A 27,255-nucleotide genomic window follows, 5' to 3' on the forward strand; every position below is an offset into this window, starting at 1 on the left:
TTGTGGTTTTGATTTGGATTTCTCTGATAATGAGTGATGTTGAGCATCTTTTCATGTGTTTGTTAGCCATCTGTATGTCTTCTTTGGAGAAATGTCTGTTTAGTTCTTTGGCCCATTTTTTGATTGGGTCATTTATTTTTCTGGAATTGAGCTTCAAGAGTTGCCACTTCTGGGCATACACACTGAGGAAACCAGATCTGAAAGAGACACGTGCACCCCAATGTTCATCGCAGCACTGTTTATAATAGCCAGGACATGGAAGCAACCTAGATGCCCATCAGCAGATGAATGGATAAGGAAGCTGTGGTACATATACACCATGGAATATTACTCAGCCATTAAAAAGAATTCATTTGAACCAGTTCTAATGAGATGGATGAAACTGGAGCCCATTATACAGAGTGAAGTAAGCCAGAAAGATAAAGAACATTACAGCATACTAACACATATATATGGAATTTAGAAAGATGGTAACGACAACCCTATATGCAAAACAGAAAAAGAGACACAGAAGTACAGAACAGACTTTTGAACTCTGTGGGAGAAGGTGAGGGTGGGATGTTGCGAAAGAACAGCATGTATATTATCTATGGTGAAACAGGTCACCAGCCCAGGTGGGATGCATGAGACAAGTGCTCGGGCCTGGTGCACTGGGAAGACCCAGAGGAATCGGGTGGAGAGGGAGGTGGGAGGGGGGATCGGGATGGGGAATACGTGTAAATCTATGGCTGATTCATGTCAATGTATGACAAAACCCACTGAAAAAATAAATTAATTAATTAATTAATTTAAAAAAAAAAAGAAAAAACATACTTAAATAACTAGAGCCTCCCCGAGCTGCCAAATAATATGTGGTGAATTCATGAAAGGCAAATATAGTAAGGTGTCTTGCGAGAAAACTTCAACTGGTATTCAGATGGACTTGGTCTCAATTCTGCCCCTAACTACTGGTTTGACTAAGCAAATGATGAGGATGTCATTGAAGATATAGATAGATTGTTGTTGTTGTTGTTGTGTTGTTGTTTAGTCACTAATTCATGTCCAACCCTTTTGTGACCCCATGGACTATATGTAGTCCGCCAGGCCCCTCTGTCCAAGGGATTTCCCAGGCAAGAATACTAGAGTGGATTGCCAATTTCCTTCTCCAAGGGATCCTCCCCACCCAGGGACAGAATCCATATCTTCTGCATTGGCAGGCAGGTTCTTTACCACTGAGCCGCCTGGGAAGCCTGGATAGATAGTTGGTAGATAGATGGATACTTGATAGACAGATGATAGATGACAGTCTTTAATGCCTATTATGTGCTGGGCACTGTGCCAAGTATTTTAGATTTATTATCCACCCTATCCTCACAACTGTGGAGAAGGAAATGGCAACCCACTCCAGTATTATTCTCTGGAAAATTCCTTGGACAGAGGAGTCTGGCGGGCTACAGTCCATGGGGCTGACAAAGTGGGACACGACTGAGTGACTAAGCACATCCTCACAACTGTAGGAGCAGCAGCTAGTTTTTTTTTTTATCACTTAAAGAAGAAGAAACCGAGGCTCGGAGAGCCCTGAATGATAGATCCAGGACTCAAAATCAGGTCAGATCTACTCCAAAGCTTGAGACACCACAGTATCCAGAACAGCCTTCTGAGACTCAGTTTCTTTATAAAACTAGGATTATTCGATGAGCAGTGTGGTCCCTACACCATTTTAGCAAGCAAAAGTTTTAAAAATACTTCATAGTTTACAATATGCAGAAATCTAGAGGTGCCAGAATTTACGTCGGGCTGTCTCCTCTCTCCCCTCAGCGCCCCCACCGTGGCGGCCACTCCATGGCCCTGGCCAACCTCACCTCCCGCCCAGCGTTCCTCCTCCTCGGCCTGACGGATGGCACAGACGTCCACCCGCTGTTGTTCCTCCTCTTCCTTGGCGTCTACCTGGTCAATGCCCTGGGCAACGTGAGCATGGTGGTGCTGGTGAGGTCCGACGGGGCCCTCCGCTCCCCCATGTATTACTTCTTGGGTCACCTGAGCCTCGTGGACATCGGCTTCACCACCGTCACGGTCCCCAGGCTGCTGGCCGGCCTGCTCCACCCGGGCCAGGCCGTGTCCTTCCAGGGCTGCTTTGCCCAGATGTACTTCTTCGTGGCTCTGGGCATCACCGAGAGCTACCTGCTGGCCGCCATGTCCTACGACCGCACGGCGGCCGTGTGCCGGCCCTTGCACTACGCGGCGGTCATGACGCCCGCGCGCTGCTCGGCGCTAGTGGCGGCGTCCTGGGCCGTGGCGCACCTGCACTCGCTGCTGCACACGCTGCTCATCTCCGAGCTCTCCTTCCCGCGCGCCGCCCGCGTGCGTCACTTCTTCTGCGACATGACGGTGATGCTGAGCGTGGCCACCTCGGACACGTCGGCGGCGCAGACGGCCATCTTCTCCGAGGGCCTGGCCGTGGTGCTGACGCCGCTGCTCCTGGTGGTCCTGTCCTACGCGCGCATCCTCGTCGCGGTGCTGGGGGTGCGGTCGGCTGGGGGCCGGCGCCGCGCCATCTCCACCTGCGGGGCCCACCTGGTGGCGGTGTCGCTTTTCTTCGGCTCCATCCTCTCCGTCTACTTCCGGCCCTCGTCTGCCTACTCGGCCCGCTACGACCGCCTGGCCAGTGTGGTCTATGCGGTGGTTACCCCGACTCTGAACCCTTTCATCTACAGCCTGCGCAACAAAGAAGTCAAGGGCTCCCTAAAAAGGGGGCTCCGATGGAGGGCTGCACCCCCAAGAGGTGTGAGGGCAGGTCTGGACTCACTGGCATCTCAAGAATAATGATTACAGAAGAACGCCAGTCTCCCCTCCCTCTCCTTTTTATAGCTTTCCAAAACACCAGCAACTTTTAATCCTGCAGTGTCTTATTTCTTGTTAAATTAAAAATTAGACCTGAAGCCAATGGGACAAGGTGTTTATTCACAGGGATGGAGACAGAGCAATAAGCCAAATTTGTTTCTGTATTGCCCGAATGTCTGATATAGAGTCTACTTTTCAGTTTTGGAGAAATGGAAGGGGAACAAGCTGGGGAAGAGGAAATGAATCTTGTGGGGAGAGGGGGAGGGCGGGGGGAGAGTGTGAGCAACAGCAATCCCGTGGGTGGAGAGGAAGCTGGAGAAAGAGAGCAGGTCTGAGGTTTTTAGGTGGTTTTTTAAAGATGCCTTGCAATGTAGTCCACATCCCTACAGACTCCTTTTCTAGAAACTTTGGGAAAGACCCAGTTATTTAAAGAGATAAATATTCTGAGGGGCTTCCCTTGTGGCTCAGCTGGTAAAGAATCTGCCTGCAATGTGGGAGACCTGGGTTCGATCCCTGGGTTGGGAAGATCCCCTGGAGAAGGGAAAGGCCACCCACTCCAGTATTCTGGCCTGGAGAATCCTATGGACAGTCCATGGGGTTGCAAAGAGTCGGACACGACTGAGCAACTGAACAACAACAAATATTCTGAAAGCAAAATACTCAGCATTGAGAATATCGTAAAGAAATGACCACTCTCATTTAATTTTGGAAGGAGTTTACTTGAGAAGAATTCCTTGGAGGTGGTTTGGCAGTTTCTATCCAATTATAAATGTTCATATCCTGTGACTGAGTAAACCCATTTCTGAAAATATGTCCACAGAAACACAGCATAAGTCCACAAAAAGCATATGAACCAGTAAATAAACTCGAAGCATTATTTAAAATAATAAAAAACTGAAAACAACCCAAATGTCCACCAAGAATAGATTATTTAAATAAATTATGGTAAATAGCATCCATTTAACAAAACGTTACATAGCTTCTAGAAGACTTACATGTCTTTACGTGAAATGATGAATTCAGAAAATAAGTGATAATGAGAAAATGGCAGCTACAATTCAGTCCTATTTATTTATAATATATAAAGTTAGTCTGTGCATAGAAAATATCTGGAAGAGTATGCCCCAGCTTTTAACTGCCATCATGGAGGGGGTGAAGAACAATGGAGGACCCACATATTCCACTTTATTACTTATTTCTTCGTTGTTTGGCTATTTCTTGGTGAGAATGTATTATTTTCAAAATCAATAAAAATTTTTAAGAAGAAAAGTAAAAATTGGCATTATTAGGAGGACTTTTTTAAAGGTGAGATCTTTTAAGACATAAATTCATTTCAAATAACACATCAGAATGCATTCAAATCAAATCAATAGGTATTTGTTCTCTATATCTAGCAGATTCAAGGCACTGGGTTAGGCACCATAGACAGGGCACCTGTCTTCGAGATCGAGACATTTGTAATATACTTGGTAAGAAAAGAAGTAAACAAAGAAATCACCAGATAATTTCAGCATAATATTCTAGAGGAAAAAAATCTATCTCAGAGTCATAAATAGACTTTAGTCTTTCTGTCTCTATTTGTGTTACCTTGGGCAATAGGTGAGCCACCATTTTAATGTCTATAAATTAAACAATTCATAACAGAACCCTGTGGTTCAATCCGTATGATTTTAATTCAAAAGATGAATTCTCATCTAAAACATAGATGCTACCTTGGACTTCCCTGATAGTCCAGTGGTTAAGACTTCGCCTTCCAATGCAGGGAGTATGGGTTCAATTCCTGGTCAGGGAGCTAACATCCCACATGACTCATGGCCGAAAAAAAAAAAAAAAAAAAAACCCAAAACATAAAAAAAGAAGCATCATTGAAACAAATTCAATAGAGACCCTAAAAATTTTTTTAATATAGATACTACCAAAAGAAGTAGGGCTTCCCAGGTGGCACTAGTGGTAAAGAACCCACCTGCCAATGCAGGAGATGCGAGAGACTTGGGTTTGATCCCTGGGTTGGGAAGATGCCTTGGAGAAGGGCATGGTTGCAAGATCCACTCCAGTATTTTTGCCCCAAGAATCCTTTGGACAGAGCAGCCTGGAGGGCTACAGTCCCTGGCGCAGCAAAGAGTAGGACATGACTGAAGCAACTTAGCACGTCACACATCAGGAGGCATTAACTTGCCATCAACTGACAAGTGATTGGTACAGTTAAAGGAATTTAGAATGTGATCATTAAATGGATAAATCAATCAACACCTGAAAATAAAATTAAAAACTGAATAGATTAGCAAGGGGAAAAAATGATGCTCCTGGAGGATAAAGTTACAAGAGTAATACATAATAAATTGGAAGATATTCTTCATGGAATAGACATGTTTGGCAGAAGCAAAGCGCAGAAGTGTCTGAGAAATCTGAATTTATTTCTTAGAGAATTAGGAACTATACTGGACAGAGGAGCCTGGTGGGCTACAGTCCACAGGATTGCAAAGAGTCAGATACAGCTTAACAACTAAACAACAACAATACATTCCTTGAGTGCAATAAACACCAAAATACAGTGGTATTTATTCAAAATAGAATAATAGTCATTGAGTGTCCTCTACATATCATGGTGCATCACAACCAAGATTCAGTGATAAACCCAAGAGGCACAATGTAACCTGGCTCTAATGACATTTGGGGGAAACTCTTCCTGGGAGTGCTATGCTGGCTGCACCAGCAGCACCAAGCTTGGGTGCTATCTAGGCTGTTTAGAATACTACTCACTGTCAGTACTACACCTACTGTTTGAAAACATCCTTTAATCTTTAAAGTCACTGGTTGAAAAAAAGCTAATTGTCCATTTTGAAAAGATTCTTCTCAGGGCTCCACTTATGTCTCTGTTCCTCAGGCTGTAGATGAAGGGGTTCAGCATGGGGGTCACCACAGTGTACATCACAGCCATGACAGTCTCCTTAATAGTAGAGTTGTTAGCTGAAGGGCAAAGGTAGAGGCCAATGATTGTCCCGTAGAAGAGAGACACCACAGAGAGGTGGGAGCCACAGGTGGAGAAAGCTTTGCGGATACCCCTGGCAGAGCGGACCTTGAGGATGGAGGACACGATTCGTGCATAGGATGAAAATATCAACAAGAATGGAACAATAATGACAAGCCCTCCCAAGATAAAAATCATTGTTTCATTTATCTGAATGTCAGAGCAGGCCAACTTTAGCAGAGCTGACATGTCACAGAAGAAGTGGGAGATCACGTTATCAGCACAGAAAGACAGCCGAGCCATGAGCAGGGTGTGCAACAAAGAAATGAAGATGGTCAGCACCCAGGACAGCACCAGCAGGGAGAGACAGAGCCTGGGGCTCATGACGGTGGTGTAGTGCAGGGGGAAGCAGATGGCCACGTAGCGGTCATAGGCCATGGCCACGAGGAGGAAGCTCTCTAGGTCTGCAAAAAGCAGGAAGAAGTACATTTGTGCCAGGCAGCCAGCATAAGAAATGGATGAGATGTGGCTCTGCATGTCCTGTAACAATTTGGGCATTGTGACAGAGGAGAAGCAGAGGTCAGAGAAAGACAGGTTACTAAGAAACAAATACATGGGTGTGTGGAGGTGGGGGTCCAGTCGAATCAGGAACATTATGAGGAGGTTCCCCAGGACGGTGGTAACATACATGGCCAGGAACAGAGCATAGAACAAGCCTTGCTGATCAGGTCCAATGGGCAGGCCCAGGAGGAGGAATTCTGAGACGACTGTTTGGTTTCCCATTTTCATGCTGCTTTTGTTTTACCTTTTGAAAATTAAGAATAATCTGTATGAAAGTATTAGCCTAAATATATATATATATATGTTGCAGAACTTTCAAAAATATTTTCATTAAATGCCCATAACTCATAGCAGTTGTTTAATATTTTATTTGAAATCTCCCCAAGTATGTAAATAAATATTTATGTAAAGGAAACCACAAACACCTAAGAAATTATGGGTCAAATTTGATCAAATTCCAAAATTCTCTATGAATGTTCCATAACAGAACCGTGGATGGAGTCAGATCAACATGATCTGAAAGTAGACGGGAAGTAGGCTAAGTCTGTATGCCTCTTGCTTAGGGATACAAACAGTATAATACCAACCAGAAAGCTAGTCACCATCCTTTCCACTCAGGAATGATGCTGATGGTAAGATGATGGTGCTTGTGGTGGTGATGACGACGGTGATAATGATGATGAGATGATGACTGATGACTGGTAATAAGAGCATGAAAACATTTGTCAGCGCTTGCTCTTGCTAAACACTGGGATAAAAGCATGATATGCATTGACTCATTTACTCTTCACAGCAACCCTATGAGATAGGTACTGTGTGTGTTAGTCACTCAGTCATGTCCAATTCTTTGCGACTTCATGGACTGCAGCCCACCAGTCTCCTCTGTCCTGTAATTCTCCAGGCAAGAATACTGGAGTGGGTTCCCATTCCCTTCTCCAGGGGATCTTCCTGACCCAGGGTTCAAACCTGGGTCTCCTGCATTGAAAGCCGATTCTTTACTGTCTGAGCTCCCAGGGAAGCCCATGAGATAGGTACTACTACCTTCATTTTTTAGATAGAAAATAAATAACTTGCCCAGGTCACAAACCTATTAAGCAACAGATCTGGGACTTAAATCCGACAGTCTAACTTCAGAGCTTAACTTTTAGCCAGGAGGGTTTTCAGAACTGGTTACACATTGCAGATGAGCATATATTACTGAGAAAAAGTCTTATGGAAGAGAGCACAGGAGGAATGAGTTCTGAGAGTAAATTATTCTGCAAGAGGGAGTGGGAAATGTGTGAGCTTTTGTTGTAGTTGTATTTTAGCAGTGCTGGGAAGCTTGTGGGGTCTTAGTTCCCTGACCAGGAATCAAACCCTGACCCTAGGCAGTGAAAGCATAGAGTCCTAACCCCTGGACAGCCAGGGAATTCGGGAAATGTTCTTTATTCATATATCTGAACATTAAGGAGAGATACTTGTGGTCAACTTCAGAGTACCCATAAATACAACCGCCTTTTCCTTTGGGTCAGAGAACAGAGCAGGAGGGCAAACAAAATGCCTGCCTTGGTGGACACGAACAAAAGCATCAGAAACCAGGAAAAATGAGAGGCAAATCAACCAATTCAAAGAGTGGGTAATTAAATAATCCTTGAACTCTCTCAGTCTGTGAATATCTCAAGAGAAATTGTGTCTGGAATAATTCTGAGGCATTAATCTTTGAAAGATTAATTTCCTTGCATCTCACATTCACTTCCCTCCATTCAGGTAGGTCATCAGGTCTGTATTCATTGCCTTAGGATAGAGATGTGGGAGGAAAGTAGAAAGAGCCCACATGTTTTCTGGGCTTTTATTTCCAAAAGCCTGAGCCCCAGAATGAGGACAGAATTTTCTGGCAAAAGAAAAAATGACTTGGCCAGAATTAGGAGGTGAAGTGAAGTTTTGCCCCAGCAAATCAGAAAGATATTGCCTTGAGCTTGGGGCAGAGGAAGAGTGGGAGGATGTTCAGTGGACCCAAAGAACAGGGCACATCTGGTAGCCCAGAAAGTGAGAATTTCCTCTCAACTTATGAACTGAATTTATCCCGAGTTAAAGATATTAATATCAGGGCAGTTTGATGGAGGGTGAGGAAGACTGGCTTCATGGAAAGGGGCTACCAAGATGGTCTCCTTCTGTTTGACTCACCCACAAGCAAAATATTCCGGAGCCTAGAGGAGTCAGATTCCATCATTTACTGACCCAGGTGGTTCAGTGGTAAAGAATCTTCCTGCCAGGCAAGAGATGAAGGTTTAATCCCTGGGTCAGGAAGGTCCCCTGGAGAAGGAAATAGCAACCCACTCCAGTATTCTTGCCTGGTAAATCCCATGGACAGAGAAGCCTACAGTTCGTGGGGTCACAAAAGAGTCAGACACGACTTAGAGACTAAACAGCAAAAAATATCAGCAGTTGATCTTGGCAAAATGCTAAACTTTTCCAACCTTATGCTCCACCACCAGTGAGTCTTATACACCCTAAAGAATTGTGGGTTTAGAGTAATAGTTGTGTGCGAAGTATAGCATACTCTGCAAATATATAGCTTATAAGTTCCTAATAACAGGTTTGGTGATTCTCAACTACATTTGGAGATGGGAATCACTATTGAGGGTGGAAAACAATGAGAATGATGACTTCTAAATCATCCAGCAGGAGCTGGACTATAGAATTATGGTGTCCTGTTACCTGTTAAAGGGGATTTTAGAATAACTACCTTCCCTGCACTCCCAGCTTACACAACTTGTCTGAATGTGGCTCCAGAGCCTGCTTCCTGTCTGCTCCTTCCACGTCGTACATTTCCAGCCAGAGGCTCTGCCATTGTCTTCTGATTCCTCTCTCCTATGATGCCCTGACCCCTGGGATCCCTGGGTCCCAAAGAAACTCATTAACAGCAAACCTAGTACTTGATCCCTCTTACTGAACCATAGTTCTGAGCCACATTGCTGAGTAAGTCATGTCCAGGGACAGAATTCTGGGTTCACCCCAAGTCTGAGCTTCTCAAGGAAGCATTCCTTGATCATCACAGCCCACAATAATATCTTCCTTCTCTATCTTCTGCGGTGTCTGGGCTCCTACAACAGGTATCTGAGTCAAGTACTATAGCACTTCATCACCACTATTTTATGTCATCCAGTGATTGCTTCCAAATATACCAGTCTTCTCTCCTCCAGTGGACTTTAAGCTCTATGATGGCAAGTCATGTGTAGATAGATTCACCCAGGAGATAATCTATTAAATCATTAATGCATTCCTTCAAGAAATATTTACTGGGTAACTGCCATCCACCAAACACTGAGCCATGTGATATAGGGAAAACAGTGGCCAAGGAAGACATGGTCCCTGCCCTCTGGAACCGTATTGTCTAGCTGGCAGATGTCACAACAAAACAAGCCACTATTGAGTGTTACAAATGTTATCATGGGGGGATACAGAATGTGATAAGTGTATATAGCAAGGCACCTAACCTTAACCAGTGGGTTAGAGAAGACTTTTTTTTTTCGTGAAGTTTAAGTGGTAGCTGAGGAGTCTTCCAAGAGAAGGAGATGAATGTATCCAGAGAGAGAAAATGGTAAATGGAAAAACCCAGGGGTGAGAGAATCTGGAGCTTCTGACAAAACAGAGTTTCATTGTGACTGAAATACAGTGTGTGGGTTTGAAGGAGAACAGAGGATGGGGGTCACTGGTAGAGGGTAAATGTGAGTGATGTAATTTGGAAATTCCTCAAAAAGTCATATATAGAATTACTGAATGACCCAGACATTCCACTCCTGGGTATATACCTGAAAAAAATTGAAATGCAAATATATGTATATGAATGGTCATCCTGGCACTATTAATAGCCCCCAAGTGGAAACAAGCATGCACTGATAGCTAGGTAGATAAATGTGGTGTATCCATATAATGGGATATTATTCAGCAATAAAAAATACATGAAGTACTGATAAGCAGTACAAGATGGATGAACCTTGTAAACATTATGCCAGTCACAAAAGTCACATATGGTATAATTCTATTCATATGAAATATCAGAATAAGAAAATCCATAGAGAAATAAAGGAGATTGGCAATTGCTAAGGGAAAATGGGTGGTGATTGTTAGCGGGCATGGGATTTCTTCGGGGGTAATAAAAATGTTCAAAATTGTGGTGATGGTTGCACAACTCTGAATATACAAAAATATTTAATTTTGTACTTTAAATGAGTGGATGCTATGGTATATAAGTGGGTTTGCTCAGTGGCTCAGCGCTAAAGTGTCTGCCTGCAGTGCAGGAGACATGGATTTGATCCCTGGGTTGGGAAGATGCTCTGGAGAAGGAAATGGAAACCCATTGCAGTATTCTTGCCTGGAAAATTCCATGGACAAAGGAACCTGGTGGACTATAATCCATGGGGTCACAAAAGAGTTGGACATGACTCTGGGACTAAAACAAAAAATGGTATATAATTAATACAATTAATTATGTTAACAAATCTCAAAGAACAAGCCTTTATCATTGGGGGAATTTGTATACAGATTGTATATTAAATATATATGTATTAATGTTAAATTTCTTAGATGTGATAATAGTATTACAGTCATATATGAGACTGTTCTTGTTTCTAGGAGCTCCTGAATGCTGAATTCTGTGGTTAAATGTCCTGATGTTTGAAAATTATTTCAAGCACTATAATATATGAAAAATGAAAAAGGAGAAAAGAAAGAAATAGAGAATAATCAATACAGGGAGGAAAGGAGGAGAGATTGGCATGTGATATAAATATAAACAAACAACATTGTGTTTAATTTTTTAAATCCATGAGCTCAACAATATAACTTGCTTTTGTAGTGATAATATTTATAGAATCATAATATTGCAAATTGTTTTTTTCTTAATTTGTAGAAAATAAAAGTCACCATTTTTGCCTACATTGTATGCATTTCAATTCTGTTGCTACCAAAAAAAAAAATTGATCTTACTAAAGTAGGGAGGGGGAAAAGGAACAACAATAATGTTCCAAAATGTAATAGTAAAAGATTCTCTTGAAATGAAGAAAGAGGCAGACTCACAAATCAAAAGGGACTTGTTGTGTTATGAAAAAAAAATTGTAGCAGAAGTCATCTAATACAAAAACAATCTGATGAAATTTAAGTTTAGATAAATAATCCCATGAGCTTCAGTAGGGGAGAAGATGGTCATATGAGGGGTGGAGGGAAGAGGAGTAGTCAGCCTTACCTCAGATTTCTCCAGAGCAATTTTGAAAAATGGGAGAACAAATGTCCACAAAATTCTATACCTAACCAAGTTATCCTTCAGATATAAGCATACATACAAAAGGAAAATCTGAAATACATGAGAATTCAATAAAATAACATTCATGTACCATTTTTTAACTTTTTTTTTTCTTATTTTTTTTATTTTTTTATTTATTTTTATTATTATTATTTTTTTTCCAGTGGGTTTTGTCATACATTGATATGAATCAGCCATGGATTTACATGTATTCCCCATCCCGATCCCCCCTCCCACCTCCCTCTTCACCCGATTCCTCTGGGTCTTCCCAGTGCACCAGGCCCGAGCACTTGTCTCATGCATCCCACCTGGGCTGGTGATCTGTTTCACCATAGATAGTATACATGCTGTTCTTTTGAAATATCCCACCCTCACATTCTCCCACAAAGTTCAAAAGTCTGTTCTGTACATCTGTGTCTCTTTTTCTGTTTTGCATATAGGGTTATCGTTACCATCTTTCTAAATTCCATATATATGTGTTAGTATGCTGTAATGTTCTTTATCTTTCTGGCTTACTTCACTCTGTATAAGGGGCTCCAGCTTCATCCATCTCATTAGGACTGGTTCAAATGAATTCTTTTTAATGGCTGAGTAATATTCCATGGTGTATAGGTACCACAGCTTCCTTATCCATTCATCTGCTGATGGGCATCTAGGTTGCTTCCATGTCCTGGCTATTATAAACAGTGCTGCGATGAACATTGGGGTGCACGTGTCTCTTTCAGATCTGGTTTCCTCAGTGTGTATGCCCAGAAGTGGGATTGCTGGGTCATATGGCAGTTCTATTTCCAGTTTTTTAAGAAATCTCCACACTGTTTTCCATAGAGGCTGTACTAGTTTGCATTCCCACCAACAGTGTAAGAGGGTTCCCTTTTCTCCACACCCTCTCCAGCATTTATTGCTTGTAGACTTTTGGATAGCAGCCATCCTGACTGGCGTGTAATGGTACCTCATTGTGGTTTTGATTTGCATTTCTCTAATAATGAGTGATGTTGAGCATCTTTTCATGTGTTTGTTAGCCATCTGTATGTCTTCTTTGGAGAAATGTCTGTTCAGTTCTTTGGCCCATTTTTTGATTGGGTCATTTATTTTTCTGGAATTGAGCTGCAGGAGTTGCTTGTATATTTTTGAGATTAATCCTTTGTCTGTTTCTTCATTTGCTATTATTTTCTCCCAATCTGAGGGCTGTCTTTTCACCTTACTTATAGTTTCCTTTGTAGTGCAAAAGCTTTTAAGTTTCATTAGGTCCCATTTGTTTATTTTTGCTTTTATTTCCAATATTCTGGGAGGTGGGTCATAGAGGATCTTGCTGTGATTTATGTCGGAGAGTGTTTTGCCTATGTTCTCCTCTAGGAGTTTTATAGTTTCTGGTCTTACATTTAGATCTTTAATCCATTTTGAGTTTATTTTTGTGTATGGTGTTAAAATTAACACACAGAAATCCCTTGCATTCCTATATACTAACAATGAAAAAACAGAAAGAGAAATTAAGGAAACAATACCATTCACCATTGCAACAAAAAGAATAAAATACTTAGGAGTATATCTACCTAAAGAAACAAAGGACCTATACATAGAAAACTATAAAACACTGATGAAAGAAATCAAAGAGGACACAAACAGATGGAGAAACATACCATGTTCATGGATTGGAAGAATTAATATTGTCAAAATGGCTATTCTACCCAAAGCAATCTATAGATTCAATGCAATCCCTATCAAGCTACCAACGGTATTTTTCACAGAACTAGAACAAACAATTTCACAATTTGTATCGAAATACAAAAAACCTCGAATAGCCAAAGTAATCTTGAGAAAGAAGAATGGAACTGGAGGAATCAACCTGCCTGACTTCAGACTCTACTACAAAGCCACAGTCATCAAGACAGTATGGTACTGGCACAAAGACAGAAATATAGATCAACGGAACAGAATAGAAAGCCCAGAGATAAATCCACGAACCTATGGACACCTTATCTTCGACAAAGGAGGCAAGGATATACAATGGAAAAAAGACAACCTCTTTAACAAGTGGTGCTGGGAAAACTGGTCAACCACTTGTAAAAGAATGAAACTAGAACACTTTCTAACAACATTTTTTAACTTTTAAAATGACTAGAGTATGTAATCCAACCAATCAAGGAATTAATTAAAATAAACAGCTCAAAAATTTAAAAGCCATAATATTAAAATCATATTATGGGAAGAATTCTGTTTAACTTTACTGACAATAAAATAAGAAAAGTATGTTATGATAATAAATGCAAACAACATGGTTTATCTTTTAACAGCAAAGTTGAATTTAAGGCAAATGACTTTAAACAGACCAAAATTTATTGCTATAATAAAGAAGATAAAAAGTTCCATTTGGAATCAGTTTAGGTTAGAAGAGATGCTGTAGATAGGAGAATACATTATGGAAAAATGAGGTAAGAGATAAAATGATGTGAGTATGTGAGTAAAGACAGATAAGTAAAAGGTACATAGATCAACAGAAGAGAATAGAGTCCAGAAATAGACTCACCCATACCAAGTCAATTGACTTCATACACAGGTGACCCGGTAATTCAGTGGGGAAAGGGACAGTGTCCTTCAACAATTCAAAAACTGGGTACAATGAAAATGTCCATCAAAAGGTGAATGAATGAACAAACTGTGCCATATTTATACAATGGAATACTGTTCCATAATAAAAAGAAACTAGTGATGCATAGAATTATATAGCTAAATCTACAAAACATTGTGTAATGCTAAATATACCAGATAGAAAAGAGTACATAAAAATGATTCCATTTCTATGAACTTCAAAATCAGTCAAGCCTAATCTATAACTATAGAGATAAAATAAATAGAAATCAGATTGGTGGTCAGGGATGGGAGTTTGATTTTAAAGGGGCACAGCAAATTTTGAATTGGTGGAATTATTAAAGATTTGGATTGGGATACAGGCTATATGAATGCTTATAATTATCAAAGTTCATTGAGCTGTACATTTTACATGGGTACATTGTCTTGTATGTAAATTATACAAGAAAACTGAAATACACATGTGTGTGTGCTCTTGTTCCTGTATCCTTGTTCTTATCATAGAAGGTCAATCATTTATAAATTTATCAATTATCAGTTCAGTTCAGTTCATTTCAGTTCAGTGGCTCAGTCGTGTCTGACTCTTTGCGACCCGATGGACAGCAGCACACCAGGCTTCCCTGTCCATTACCAACTCCTGGAGCTTACTCAAACTCATGTCCATTGAGTCAGTGATGCCATCCAACCATCTCATCCTCTGTCGTCCCCTTCTCCTGCCTTCAATCTTTCCCAGCATCAAGGTCTTCAGGGTTTTTTGCATCAGGTGGCCAAATATTGAAGTTTCAGCTTCATCATCAATCCTTCCAATGAATATTCAGGACTGATTTCCTTTAGGATTGAATGGTTCGATCACCTTGCAGTCCAATGGACTCTCAAGAGTCTTCTCCAACACCACAGTTCAAAAGCATCAATTCTTCAGTGGTCAGCTTTCTTTACAGTCCAGCTCTCACATCCATACATGACTACCAGAAAAACCATAGCTTTGACTAGATGGACCTTTGTTGGCAAAGTAGTGTCTCTGCTTTTTAATATGCTGTCTAGGTTGATTATAGCTTTTCTTCCAAGGAGCAAGCATCTTTTAATTTCATGGCTGCAGTCACCATCTGCAGTGATTTTGGAGCCCAAGAAAATAAAGTTTGTCATTATTTCCACTGTTTCCCCATCCATGTGCCATGAAGTGATGGACCAGATGCCATGATCTTAGTTTTCTGAATGTTGAGCTTTAAGCCACCTTTTTCACTCTCTTCTTTCACTTTCATCAAGAGGCTCTTTAATTCTTCTTCACTTTCTGCCATAAGGGTGGTGTCATCTGCATATCTGAGGTTATTGATATTTCTCCCAGCAATCTTGATTCCAGCTTGTGCTTCATCCAATCCAGCATTTCTCATGATGTACTCTGTATAGAAGTTAAATAAGCATGGTGACAATATACAGCCTTGACATACCCCTTTCCCGATTTGGAACCAGTCTGTTGTTCCATGTCCGGTTCTAACTGTTGCTTCTTGACCTGCATCCAGGTTTCTCAGGAGGCAGGTCAGGTGGTCTGGTATTCCCATCTCTTTCAGAATTTTCCACAGTTTATTGTGATCCACACAGTCAAAGGCTTGAGCATAGTAAATACAGCAGAAGTAGATGTTTTTCTGGAACTCTCTTGCTTTTTCTATGATCCAGCAGATGTTGGCAATTTGATCTCTGGTTCCTCTGCCTTTTCTAAAACCAGTTTGTACAGCTGGAAGTTCATGGTTCACATATTGCTGAAACCTGGCTTGGAGAATTTTGAGCATTACTTTGCTAGCGTGTGAGATGAGTGCAATTGTGTGGTAGTTTGAGCATTCTTTGCCATTGCCTTTCTTTGGGATTGGAATGAAAACTGACCTTTTCCAGTCCTGTGAGCACTGCTGAGTTTTCCAAATTTTCTTAAATTGTCAATTATGTGGTCATTCAATTACCACTTCATGTTTTTTCCATTTGGTTTTCCTGGGTTAACATTGACTTGAGCATCTTTTCATATTGTTTATTCTTTATGAATTTTCTCTTAATGTTCTTTATACATTTTTTCTGTTCAGCTGTCATTTTACTCTAATGTTATTTGTAGGAGCTCTCTGGATATTTTTAATTTTAACCTTGCGTCTATTAGACATGTTATAGTCTGTCATTTCTCTTTATTTTTTCTTACTATTTTCATGTTTATGCAGTCAAATATGTCAAACTTTTCTACATCAAAGTAAGTTTTTCGGTTTCAAAAAAATAATTCCATTGAGAATTTGATTTGATTGCATTGAATGTATCTGAGGAAAACCAATATTAAAATTTGAGATTTCAAAGCTTGTCAAAGTGAACTGTCAAAATGAACTTGTCAAATGGATTGATTTTACTATATAAAATTGACTCTTCAAATGTAAATCAAAACTACAATAAGGGATCATCTCACTGTAGTTAGAACAGCCATCAAAAAGTCTATAAATAATAAATGTTGGAGAGGGTGTGGAGAAACAGGAACCTCTCTTACACTGTTGGTGGGAATGTAAATTGATGCAGCACTATGGAAAACAGTATGGAGTTTCCTTAAAAAATTAAAAACAGAGTTACCATATAACCCTGCAGTCCCACTCCTAGGCATATACCTGGAAAAAATGAAAACTATAATTTTAAAAGATACATACTTCACAATGCTCACAGCAGCACTATTTACAATAGCCAAGACATGGAAGCAACCTAAATGTCCATCAGCAGATGGATAGATAAGATGTGATACACACACATGCACACGCACACACAAACACAATAGAATATTACTTGGCCATGAAAAGGAATGAAATACATGGATGAACCTAGAGATTATCCTTCTAAGTGAAATAAGTCAGACAGAAAAAGACAAATATCCTATGATATCACTTACATGTAGAATCTTAAAAAATGATAAAAATGAAGTTATTTACAAAATAGAAACAGACTCATAGACACAGAAAACAAACTGAAGGTTACCAAAGGGGTCAGAAGGAGAGGGATGCCGTAGGAATTTGGAATGAACAGATATGATGACCTGGATGGGTTGGAACCAGGTGGTTGATGATATTGACTCTTGGTTACCTCATCACCAACAAATCAGAAAACTGTCCATGAGCGATCATGGACCCCATAACTCTGTCCCCAGCAAGTAATCCATTCTTCTTTTCCTGATATAATCTCTGAGCAAGACCTGGCAAGTGGGAGTTGGTTCTTTGGGACATGACTTCACATTCTCCCCAGAATTGCCAACTTCCTCAATAAAGGAAGCTTTCCTTTTACCCAACACTTGTCTCTCAGCATTGGATTCTTGAGCAATGAGGAGCTGAACTTGAGTTTGGTAACAAGGTTAGGAAAGCATAAGGTAGACACAAAAATAAATCAGAGGGAGAAAAAAGCTAAGATACAAAATGATGTAAAAAATGTGCATGGAAAAGTGAATAGGACACATTTAGGGGAGGCTGGGAGGTTGTGAAGTGTGGATCTTATTTAGCACTGATCTAAGAGTATAATTATTTTAAAATAATACCAGATTCTAAGAAAAGTTCTAACTTAAAAAAAAAATCTCCTCGTTAAATTAGTGTAAGCATGCAAGGCGTGAAGATCATTTAAAAAACTGACATTAAAATGTGCTTTTAGTGGGTCCTGTAGGGAAGAAAAAGAGGAAGACCTTGCTACAAGATCATCAAGACCTCCTTCCCTAGTTCAACTATGAAACTACACTTTACCTATTGAGTGATTATGTTCTACATCATTTTAAAAAAGTTTACATGGTGACCAAAAAATCTGAAATAATATTTCAATATTAATATATCTACTAGATAAAACTGTGTAGAAATACCAACCTTACCATCAAAGAGAGAAGTGAATTTTCTTTCTACAAAAGACTCTTCTCAGAGCTCCCTTCATGTCTCTGTTCCTCAGGCTGTAGATGAAGGGGTTCAGCATGGGGGCCACCACAGTGTACATCATAGACATGACAGTCTCCTTAACAGTAGAATTATTAGCTGATGGGCACAAGTAGAGACCAATAATTGTCCCATAAAACAGGGACACCACAGTGAGGTGGGAGCCACATGTGGAGAAGGCTTTGCAGATGCCCTTGGCAGAAGGGACCTTGAGGATGGAGGACACGATTCGTGCATAAGACATGATGATGAGTAGGAATGGGATGACGATAATGAGCCCTCCAACGAAAAATATCACCAGCTCATTAACTCGAGTGTCAGAGCAGGACAGCTTCAGCAGAGCAGACATGTCACAGAAAAAGTGGGGGATCACCTTGTCTTCACAAAAGTGCAGCCTGGCCATGAGCAGGGTGTGTAACATGGCATGAAATGTGGTCAGCACCCAGGACAGCACCACCAGGAAGAGACAGAGCCTGGGGCTCATGACGGTGGTGTAGTGCAGGGGGAAGCAGATGGCCAAGTAGCGGTCATAGGCCATGGCCACAAGGAGGAAGTCCTCTAGGTCTCCAAAGAACAGGAAGAAGTACATTTGTGTCAGGCAGCCAGCATAGGGGATGGACAAGTCTTGGCTCTGCATGTCCTGAAGCAATTTGGGCATCGTGACAGAGGAGAAGCAGAGGTCAGAGAAAGACAGGTGACTGAGAAACAAATACATGGGTGTGTGGAGGTGGGGGTCCAGGCAAATGAGGATGATGATGAGAAGGTTCCCCATGACGGTGGTAACGTACATGGCCAGGAACAGGGCGTAGAACAAGTTTTGATGCTTTGACTCGATGGGCAGTCCCAGCAGGAGGAATTCTGAGACAATAGTTTGATTCCTTCCTGTCATGCTCTGTCTCCAGTATCTTTAGGAAGAAATAATAGTGTCCTTGAAAACCTGAATTTCAGAATGAACTTATTTCTATGACGAACTGGCTCTTAGATGCTTTGCAAAACTATTTTTTTTTTATTATGACACATATTTATTTTTTCCAAATCATTTGAGCATTCTTTTTACATTAATATATGTGTTTTTCCTAATAGGTATGTCACATAACCAGATTATTAGTTTCTTGATCTATTTGAATGAAAGTTGCTTTAACTAATAACCTCAGCATATTTGGGTTCACCAAATGAATAAAATACACGACATACATATATCTACTACCTTTGGTGAAGAGAGTGGTTCTGGCTATATTTAGTTAAACATTTAGCTCACCCTGCACAAGATTCTAGATAAGCACAAGCTTACCTAATGTGTTTCTATGCATGCATGCTAAGTCGCATCAGTCGTGTCCGACTCTGTGCGACCCTATGGACAGGAGCCCACAGGGCTCCTCTGTCCATGGGATTCTCCAGGCAAGAATACTGGAGTGGGTTGCCATTTCCTTCTCCATTTGCAAAACTATTTTATATTTTTCTCATGACAATAATTACAATCTTTACAGGACTCCAATTCTCTATAATCAGAATCTCTATCATTGGAAATGACTTATTTCTTTTTAACATGAAACAATATTCCAACTTTCCTAAAACATTCTTATCCCTTAGCTTCTGAGACACATAATACATTGGTTTTTCCCATACTTGCCTGGTCAGACATCCTCAATACTCTACTGGCTTCTGTTTTGTCTCTATCTTCAACTTGATTGACGTTCCAAAGTTTTTTCCTAAACACTGTTCTTTTAGAATTTTATATGCCATAAGGAAAGGGCTTCCCAGGTGGTGCTAGTGGTAAAGAACCTGCCTGCCAATGCAGTCAGTGGAGCCTCGCAGGTAACAGTCCATGGGCTTTCAGAGCTGGACACGACTGAAGCGACTTAGCACACATGCACCAAGAAAAACTCATCTGCTTCAATGGCTTGATTACCATTTAAACTTCGGTTGTAGATGTCTCTCTAAACCATAAAAGAAGATACTCAATTGCTTGAGTAATATCTCTACTTGGATGTATCACACACATCTTCAGTTAAAAAGATTTCAAAAGAAACATACGATCTCCCTTTGTGCATTTCCCAATTCCCTCCTCCTCTAAACTTCCATATCCCAGAAAAAGACTTCCAGGTCCAGATTAAGACATGAGAGTCTTCTTTCATTTCCTCCTTTCTGTTATCAATACCCAACATCTGTTAACAAGATCTATAAATTCTTTATCCTTCATTCACTCCTTATCCACATTGTCATCACCTTAGATCAGCCTGACATCGCATCTTGAAAAAATCTGTCTGTAAAAAAATATGTTATTAGAATATAGTTGATTTACAATATTGTGTTAGTTTCAGGTGTACATCAAAGTGAATCAGACGTGTGTATGTGCACATTCTCAGGCATGTCCAACTCTGCAACCCCATGGACTGTAGCCCAGAAGACTCCTCTCTCCATGGAATTTCTTAAGCAAGAACACTGGAGTGGGTTGCCATTTCCTACTCCTGGGGATCTTCCCGACTCAGAGATCAAACCTGTGTCGTCTCTCGTGTCTCCTGCATCGGCAGGTGGAATTAGTTATATATATATATATATATATATATATATATATATATATATATATATATATATATACTACTGCTAAGTCACGTCAGTCATGTCCGACTCTGTGCGACCACATAGACAGCAGCCCACCAGGCTCCCCCATCCCTGGGATTCTCCAGGCAAGAACACTGGAGTGGGTTGCCATTTCCTTCTCCAATGCATGAAAGTGAAAAGTGAAAGTGAAGTTGCTCAGTCGTGTCCGACTCTTAGCGACCCCATGGACTGCAGCCCACCAGGCTCCTCCATCCATGGGATTTTCCAGGCAAGAGTACTGGAGTGGGGTATCATTGCCTTCATATATATATATATATATATATATATATATATACACACACTCTTCTTTAGATTCTTTTCCCATATAGGCCATTACAGAGTATTGAGTATATTTTCCTGTGCTATACATTAGGTTCTAACTAGTTATCTATTTTATATAATGTACGGTGTGTATGTCAATCTCAAACGTTGGAACAACCTCTTAATATATCTCCCTGCTTCCATACTTGAAGCCCTCTACATCAGTATCTTTCATCATAGTAAGCATTCGAAGATGAAAAGTGGATAATTGTTCTCCATAAAGTCTTCATGGATTCCCATTGCTCTTAACATAAAGGCAAACTCCCTTCAAAAGGTGGCTCATGACCTGACCCTTGCCTACCTCTGCAACTTCATCTGGCCCCACAACTGTACTCACATTTCACTCTCCAGCAAAGCTGCACTTAAACACAACAGTCTTGCCCCAGCGCTTTGCACTCACTTTTCCTCTTCCCTAATGTTCTCCCCCTTCTGCTCCCTCTTCCCATGGCTTCCCGTATCTGTCCTTCACATATATTTCATGTCATTTGCCCTGCAAACCTTCCCTATCTCCCCCAGACCAGAAGAGAATGCACTGCTGTTTCCAAGCATCCGTCTTGTCCCCACAGCACTCCATGACAATGGGGTTATTTCTTTAGAGCTGCCTTCCCTACCAGATTGTGAAGTCCGCGTAGTAAAGAGTCATGCATGTCTGCCTTCACGGCTGCCACGGAGCCAGCACCTGGCCCAGTGCCTGGATACAGGTGGTGTTTCATAAATATCCATTGGTTGTGCTTGAGGTTGAGTTGGGCATTCCTCCAACTTTAAAGCCAGCAAAACTCCTTTTAAGTTAAAAACACTACTCTTACTAACTCCTCCAGGACAGAAACTCACTACCCTTAACCATTTAGCACTAAAATTGACCCTGTATTACAAAATGTATGGAGAAATGTTGTCCCCACGGTATTTGTTCTTGTGCCTCAGACACACGGCATGCACGCTCAGTCTCCTGCTCATGTCCAGCTCTTTGCGATCCCATGGACTGCAGCTTGCCAGACTCCTCTGCCCATGGAATTTCCCAATCAAGAATACTGGAGCGAGATGCCATTTCCTTCTCCAGGGGAATCTTCCCAACCCAGGGATCGAACCCGTGTCTCCTGCGTCCCCTGCACTGGCAGGCAGAGTCTTTACCGCTGAGCCACCTGAGAAGACCTTTCAAACACACTACTATTACACTGATATAGATAATAGAGAAATGTGCACGTATATGGATAGATATAAATAAAATTCTCTATTGGATCTGTTTCTCTGGAAAAGCTTAACACTCCATAGTGTACCTCAAAGTGAACAAAAAAGCAGAGGAGAAACAACATCAGATGTGGGAAGCTCTTTCATTGAAGACATAACTGAATCCAACAGCTGGGATTTCACCCCTTGATGCTGGCTGATCAATCATGTCAGTAAGTTTTCACATGGATATTACATAGAGGCATAACATTGGGAAGAGACACCTGGTTTCTCAGAGTTTTGTCTCCCTGGAAAATGAGCAGAACCCCATTTGTGTGACTGGGGATCACCCCTGTATTAAGAGTATGGCTGGAGAGCACAAACAAGAGACAGGACTTGGGGATGTCATCACTGATGGTGCCATGAGCCTCACATTCTCTTCTTTACCCATTAAATCAGTAGTTTTCAGCCAGAACTGCACTTAGGGAAATCTAGGGTAATGCTTTTTAAATTAAATATCCCTGAAAAATCCCCTGGGAGTGCTAGTAAAACACTGATTTTTATATAGTAGACTTGCTTCTGCATTTTAATCAGCACCCAGGTAATGCCCATGCTGTAGTCCATGGGCTTCACAATGAGTAGCAAGAATACATGGCACTGTTAAAAATAAAGATCTCTGTGGAGAAGGAAATGGCAACCCACTCCAGTATTCTTGCCTGGAAAAGTCCATGGACAGAGGAGTCTGGTGGGCTGAAGTCCACGGGATTACATGACTGAGCATGTGTGCACGAGGGTAGAGGGAGATGGGTTGGTAGCAATAAAGTGGTAGAACTAAAAACAATAAATAAATAAATAAAGATCTCTGGACCCCTCAGATAAATATAATCACAATCTTTGAGAGGAAGCCCATACAGAGTTTTCTTAAAGCTCCAAGGTAATTCTAAAATAAAACAAGGGTTTAGAAGTATGGCATTAATGCTTACCTCAAGAGTTGTTAGTACACGGAAATTATACAATTTATTGTTCTGGGAATAAATGACATGGTAAGAAATACTTAAGAACATTGTCATTAATAAAAATAGATTATAACGTGTGAACCTTAATAAAAACTTCTCAAATGTAGTGAAGTTTTGGGAAGCAAAGAGGTGGAAAAGGAAAGCATTACCATACTTGAAAAACTCTCCTGGAGAACACCGCACAGCATGAAAAATCAAGACTCTCAGGTCGGAAGAACCCTAAGCGACCAGCTTATTTACCCTCTGCCAGCTTACCCAGTGTGAGAGGACTGTGACCCGAGATCCTACTCCCCTTTATTCACTAAGGCATGTGAGATAACAGCGTCTAAATTCATCTCTGGCGTCTGCAAAATCCTATCCACATCTCCCATTCTGCACATCCTTGGGCCAAACGGGCCCTGGATCCCAGAGGAGTCTGGGTCCTAGAGGAACTCATTAAAGGCAAAGTAATTACTCAAGGCCTCTCTAGGACACCACCTCCCATGGTGGCTCAGATGGTAAAGAATCAGTTTGCAATGCAGGAGACCCAGGTTCAATTCCTGAGTCAGGAAGATCCTCTGGAGGAGGGAATGGCAATGTACTCTAGTATTCTTGCCTGGAAAATCCCATGGACAGAGGAGCCTGGTGGGCCACAGTCCATGGGGTGACAAAGAATCAGGCATGACTGAGCGACTGACACTTTCACTTTCTCTAGGACAAATGCTCTCAGGGTCCTGGAGCAATGACGGATTACAATCACTGATCACACCTGACGATACTTTGGGGGAAACTGCGGATCGCCAGAAGCTCATACATGAAAGCTTAATCACTGACTGTTCAGGGAATGGACAGTAGACACTTGTGCTTGGAGCCTACATTTCCAGTGGTAAAAGAGGGTGGTTCATGAAATCATAAAACAAGAAGGAACCATACGGTAGAGTCCTAAAAATTCTGAGGAGTGTAACAGGCTGCTTTCTGTGGGCAACAAGAAAGCTTCAGTGGTTTGAGTAAAGTGCCAAGAAAGACATTTGTTTTTTGGGTTTTCTGTTTTGTTTTCTGACCGTTCTGGGCAGCATGTGGGATCTTAGTTCTCTGACCAGGGATCAAAGCAGCACTCCCTGGAGGGGAAACTCAGTGTCTTAACCGCTCGACTGCCAGGGAAGTCCCAAGACACGTATTTTGGAAAGATTCTCAAGGTGGAAGAATCTCTCAGTAAAACACCATTTCCCATAAATGACCTGTAACTAACAAGGAGTAGTTACCTACACGACACAACTGTATGCAGACATATAGGAAGTACTAGAGTAAGAGACAAGAGGAACTCTCCCTGATCATATTCCATTCTTCTTCAAGTCAAGATAGAAAAGAAAACCCAGTGTGAATCCCACTGAAGTACTTCTGCCTTCTTACCTCTGTGGGAAAACATACTGGCACCTGCTACTTCCATCGTCTCTAATACTCCCCAAATGTGTCAGAATACCTCCTAGACTCCAGCTCTTCCTTATGCTGCAGTTATCTATGGCCACAACACCATAATTAACTTTTTATTTTTGGCTGTTCTGGGTCTTCATCGCCGTGCGTGGGCTTTTCTGTAGTTGCCGCGAACAGGGGCTACACTGTAATTGGGGTGTGTGGGCTTCTCATTGCGGTGGCCTCTCTTGTTGCAGAGCACAGGCTCTTGGCGCACAGGCCTAAGTAGTTGTGGCACATGGGCTTCGTTGCCCTACGGCATGGCAGAGGAGCCTAGTGAGCTAAAGTCCACGGAGTCAAAAAAAGAGTAAACACGACTTAGCGACTAAACAACAACAACGATGAACTAAACTATTGTAGCAAAGGAGATAGAAAGTTCACTTGAGATTCAGGGCAGGTCAAGAAGACACTGAAGACATGAAAATAAATCCGAAGAGACAAGGTTAAGAGACAGAAGGTTAAGAGACAGAATAATGAAAACCCTTGCTCAAGAAGAGATAAATAAATATCTATATTCAACAATTAAAAGTCCAGTTTAGCAGAGGTAAGCAGCGGAGAATTTTGCATTTTAAATAGTATTGACCTCGAGTACACAGTATTATATAACGCATGGGTTTTTTTTTTAACTTTTTTAAAAAACATGATAAATTAATTGTTTAAAAAAGGGACACAGAGACTGAAGAAAAGGCTCTCCTCTCTGCCTTTAGTGTGGCAGACCTGGGTTCTAAGTGGCCTTCCTAGGAGCATGGCATGGCCTGGATGGCAGCCTCACACATCCAAAAGGGCCAGGTTTAGAAAAGGACCATTGGCCCAAGAATTTGCTGCCATAGAGGCACGCAGTGGTCAAGGAGGCAGCACATCCCAAATTAATGCTATTTTATAAGCTATCACAGCTCTGCTGTTTCTTTTAGTCTCCTCCATATTTTCAAATGGAAGGATGATAAAAGTAACTACGTCGTGAGTTGTCTGATTCAGTAAACATTAGCCTACTGTGGGCCCAGGTTCTGCAGTTTCTATCTCTTCATTCATGGAAGATCTGTCCAAGGTCAAGGGCAGAGGGGAGAGGGTGTGTCAATAAGTAAATGAGTAAACGCTCAATAAACAACAGTGTTTATTTCAGCAGTAAATAAAACATTGAAAATGGTAATGAAAAAAAAGGTGGAGGGAGGGCACAAAGATTAATTGGAAATTTAAAAATGAAGCTTCTTTGAGTAACCTGGAGAGAAAAATGAGAAAGATCCTGCTAGGAGGTCACAGACATCCCCTTTCCAAGTCCTACTACATACCTCCACTGTATCTCTTTTACTTATTGGACAATATCCTACTAAGTCATTGTAAAAAAAAAGGATAATTGAAAACAAAAATCTGGGTTAACATCCCAATATTGATATCAATATACCTACTAAATACAATTGTGTAGAAATCCCAACTTTATCATCATCCCAACTTTACACTCATAGAGAGACGGGATTTTTCTTTTTGCAAAAGACTCTTCTCAGAGCTCCTTTCATGTCTCTGTTCCTCAGGCTGTAGATGAAGGGGTTCAGCATGGGGGCCACCACAGTGTACATCATAGACATCACAGTCTCCTTAACAGCAGAAGTATTAGCTGATGGGCATAAATAGAGACCAATAATTGTCCCGTAAAACAGGGAAACCACAGTGAGGTGGGAGCCACATGTGGAGAAGGCTTTGCAGATGCCCTTGGCAGAAGGGACCTTGAGGATGGAGGACACGATTCGTGCATAAGACATGATGATGAGTAGGAATGGGATGACGATAATGAGCCCTCCAACGAAAAATATCACCAGCTCATTAACTCGAGTGTCAGAGCAGGACAGCTTCAGCAAAGCAGATGAATCACAGAAAAAGTGGGGGATCACATTGTCTTCACAAAAGTGCAGCCTGGCCATGAGCAGGGTGTGTAACATGGCATGGAATGTGGTCAGTATCCAGGGCAGCACCACCAGGAAGAGACAGAGCCTGGGGCTCATGACGGTGGTGTAGTGCAGGGGGAAGCAGATGGCTACGTAGCGGTCATAGGCCATGGCCACAAGGAGGAAGTCCTCCAGGTCTGCAAAGAACAGGAAGAAGTACATTTGTGTCAGGCAGCCAGCATAGGGGATGGACAGGTCTTGGCTCTGCATATTCTGCAGAAATTTAGGCATTGTGACAGAGGAGAAGCAGAGGTCAGAGAAAGACAGGTTACTGAGAAACAAATACATGGGTGTGTGGAGGTGGGGGTCCAGGCAAATGAGGATGATGATGAGAAGGTTCCCCACGACGGTGGTAACGTACATGGCCAGGAACAGGGCGTAGAACAGGTTCTGATACTCTGACTTGATGGGCAGTCCCAGCAGGAGGAACTCTGAGACAGTAGTTTGATTCCTTCCTGTCATGTTCTGTTTCCAGTATCTTTAGGAAGAAGTAATAGTGTCCTTGAAAACCTGAATTTCAGAATGAACTTATTTCTATGACGAACTGGCTCTTAGATGCTTTGCAAAACTATTTTATATTTTTCTCATCACAATAATTACAATCTTTACAGGACCCCAATTCTCTATAATCAGAATC

At 41.4% G+C, this 27,255-nt stretch overlaps 4 protein-coding genes across 4 annotated transcripts in view; 1 reads left to right on the forward strand and 3 right to left on the reverse strand.

Moving 5' to 3' along the window:
* Nucleotides 1-2,923, forward strand: part of LOC133055933 (olfactory receptor 1L4) — a 192,585-nt gene extending 189,662 nt beyond the window's left edge. The window contains exon 3 of the mRNA XM_061141010.1: nt 1,798-2,923. Coding sequence (XP_060996993.1) covers nt 1,798-2,802 — 1,005 coding nt within the window. The 3' untranslated portion in view covers nt 2,803-2,923. The remainder of the gene's footprint in view (nt 1-1,797) is intronic.
* Nucleotides 2,924-5,614: 2,691 nt separating this feature from the next.
* LOC133055600 (olfactory receptor-like protein DTMT) lies at nt 5,615-6,625 on the reverse strand. Its single transcript, XM_061140743.1, has one exon. It carries the CDS (start codon nt 6,575-6,577, stop codon nt 5,615-5,617), a length of 963 nt encoding a protein of 320 aa, XP_060996726.1. The 5' UTR covers nt 6,578-6,625.
* An 11,449-nt stretch (nt 6,626-18,074) lies between these two features.
* LOC133055934 (olfactory receptor-like protein DTMT) lies at nt 18,075-19,019 on the reverse strand. The gene has a single exon (XM_061141011.1). The coding sequence runs from the start codon at nt 19,017-19,019 to the stop codon at nt 18,075-18,077; it is 945 nt and encodes a 314-aa protein (XP_060996994.1).
* Nucleotides 19,020-26,135: 7,116 nt separating this feature from the next.
* Nucleotides 26,136-27,080, reverse strand: LOC133055935 (olfactory receptor 1E2-like). Its single transcript, XM_061141012.1, has one exon. It carries the CDS (start codon nt 27,078-27,080, stop codon nt 26,136-26,138), a length of 945 nt encoding a protein of 314 aa, XP_060996995.1.
* Nucleotides 27,081-27,255: the final 175 nt, after the last annotated feature.

The sequence above is a fragment of the Dama dama genome, chromosome 5 (genome assembly GCF_033118175.1).
Source record: "Dama dama isolate Ldn47 chromosome 5, ASM3311817v1, whole genome shotgun sequence".
Taxonomy (NCBI): domain Eukaryota; kingdom Metazoa; phylum Chordata; class Mammalia; order Artiodactyla; family Cervidae; genus Dama; species Dama dama.

Excerpts from the sequence above, each read along its gene's own strand:
- LOC133055600 (XM_061140743.1), bottom strand. The coding sequence starts at position 6,577 with ATGAAAATGGGAAACCAAACAGTCGTCTCAGAATTCCTCCTCCTGGGC.
- LOC133055934 (XM_061141011.1), bottom strand. The coding sequence starts at position 19,019 with ATGACAGGAAGGAATCAAACTATTGTCTCAGAATTCCTCCTGCTGGGA.
- LOC133055935 (XM_061141012.1), bottom strand. The coding sequence starts at position 27,080 with ATGACAGGAAGGAATCAAACTACTGTCTCAGAGTTCCTCCTGCTGGGA.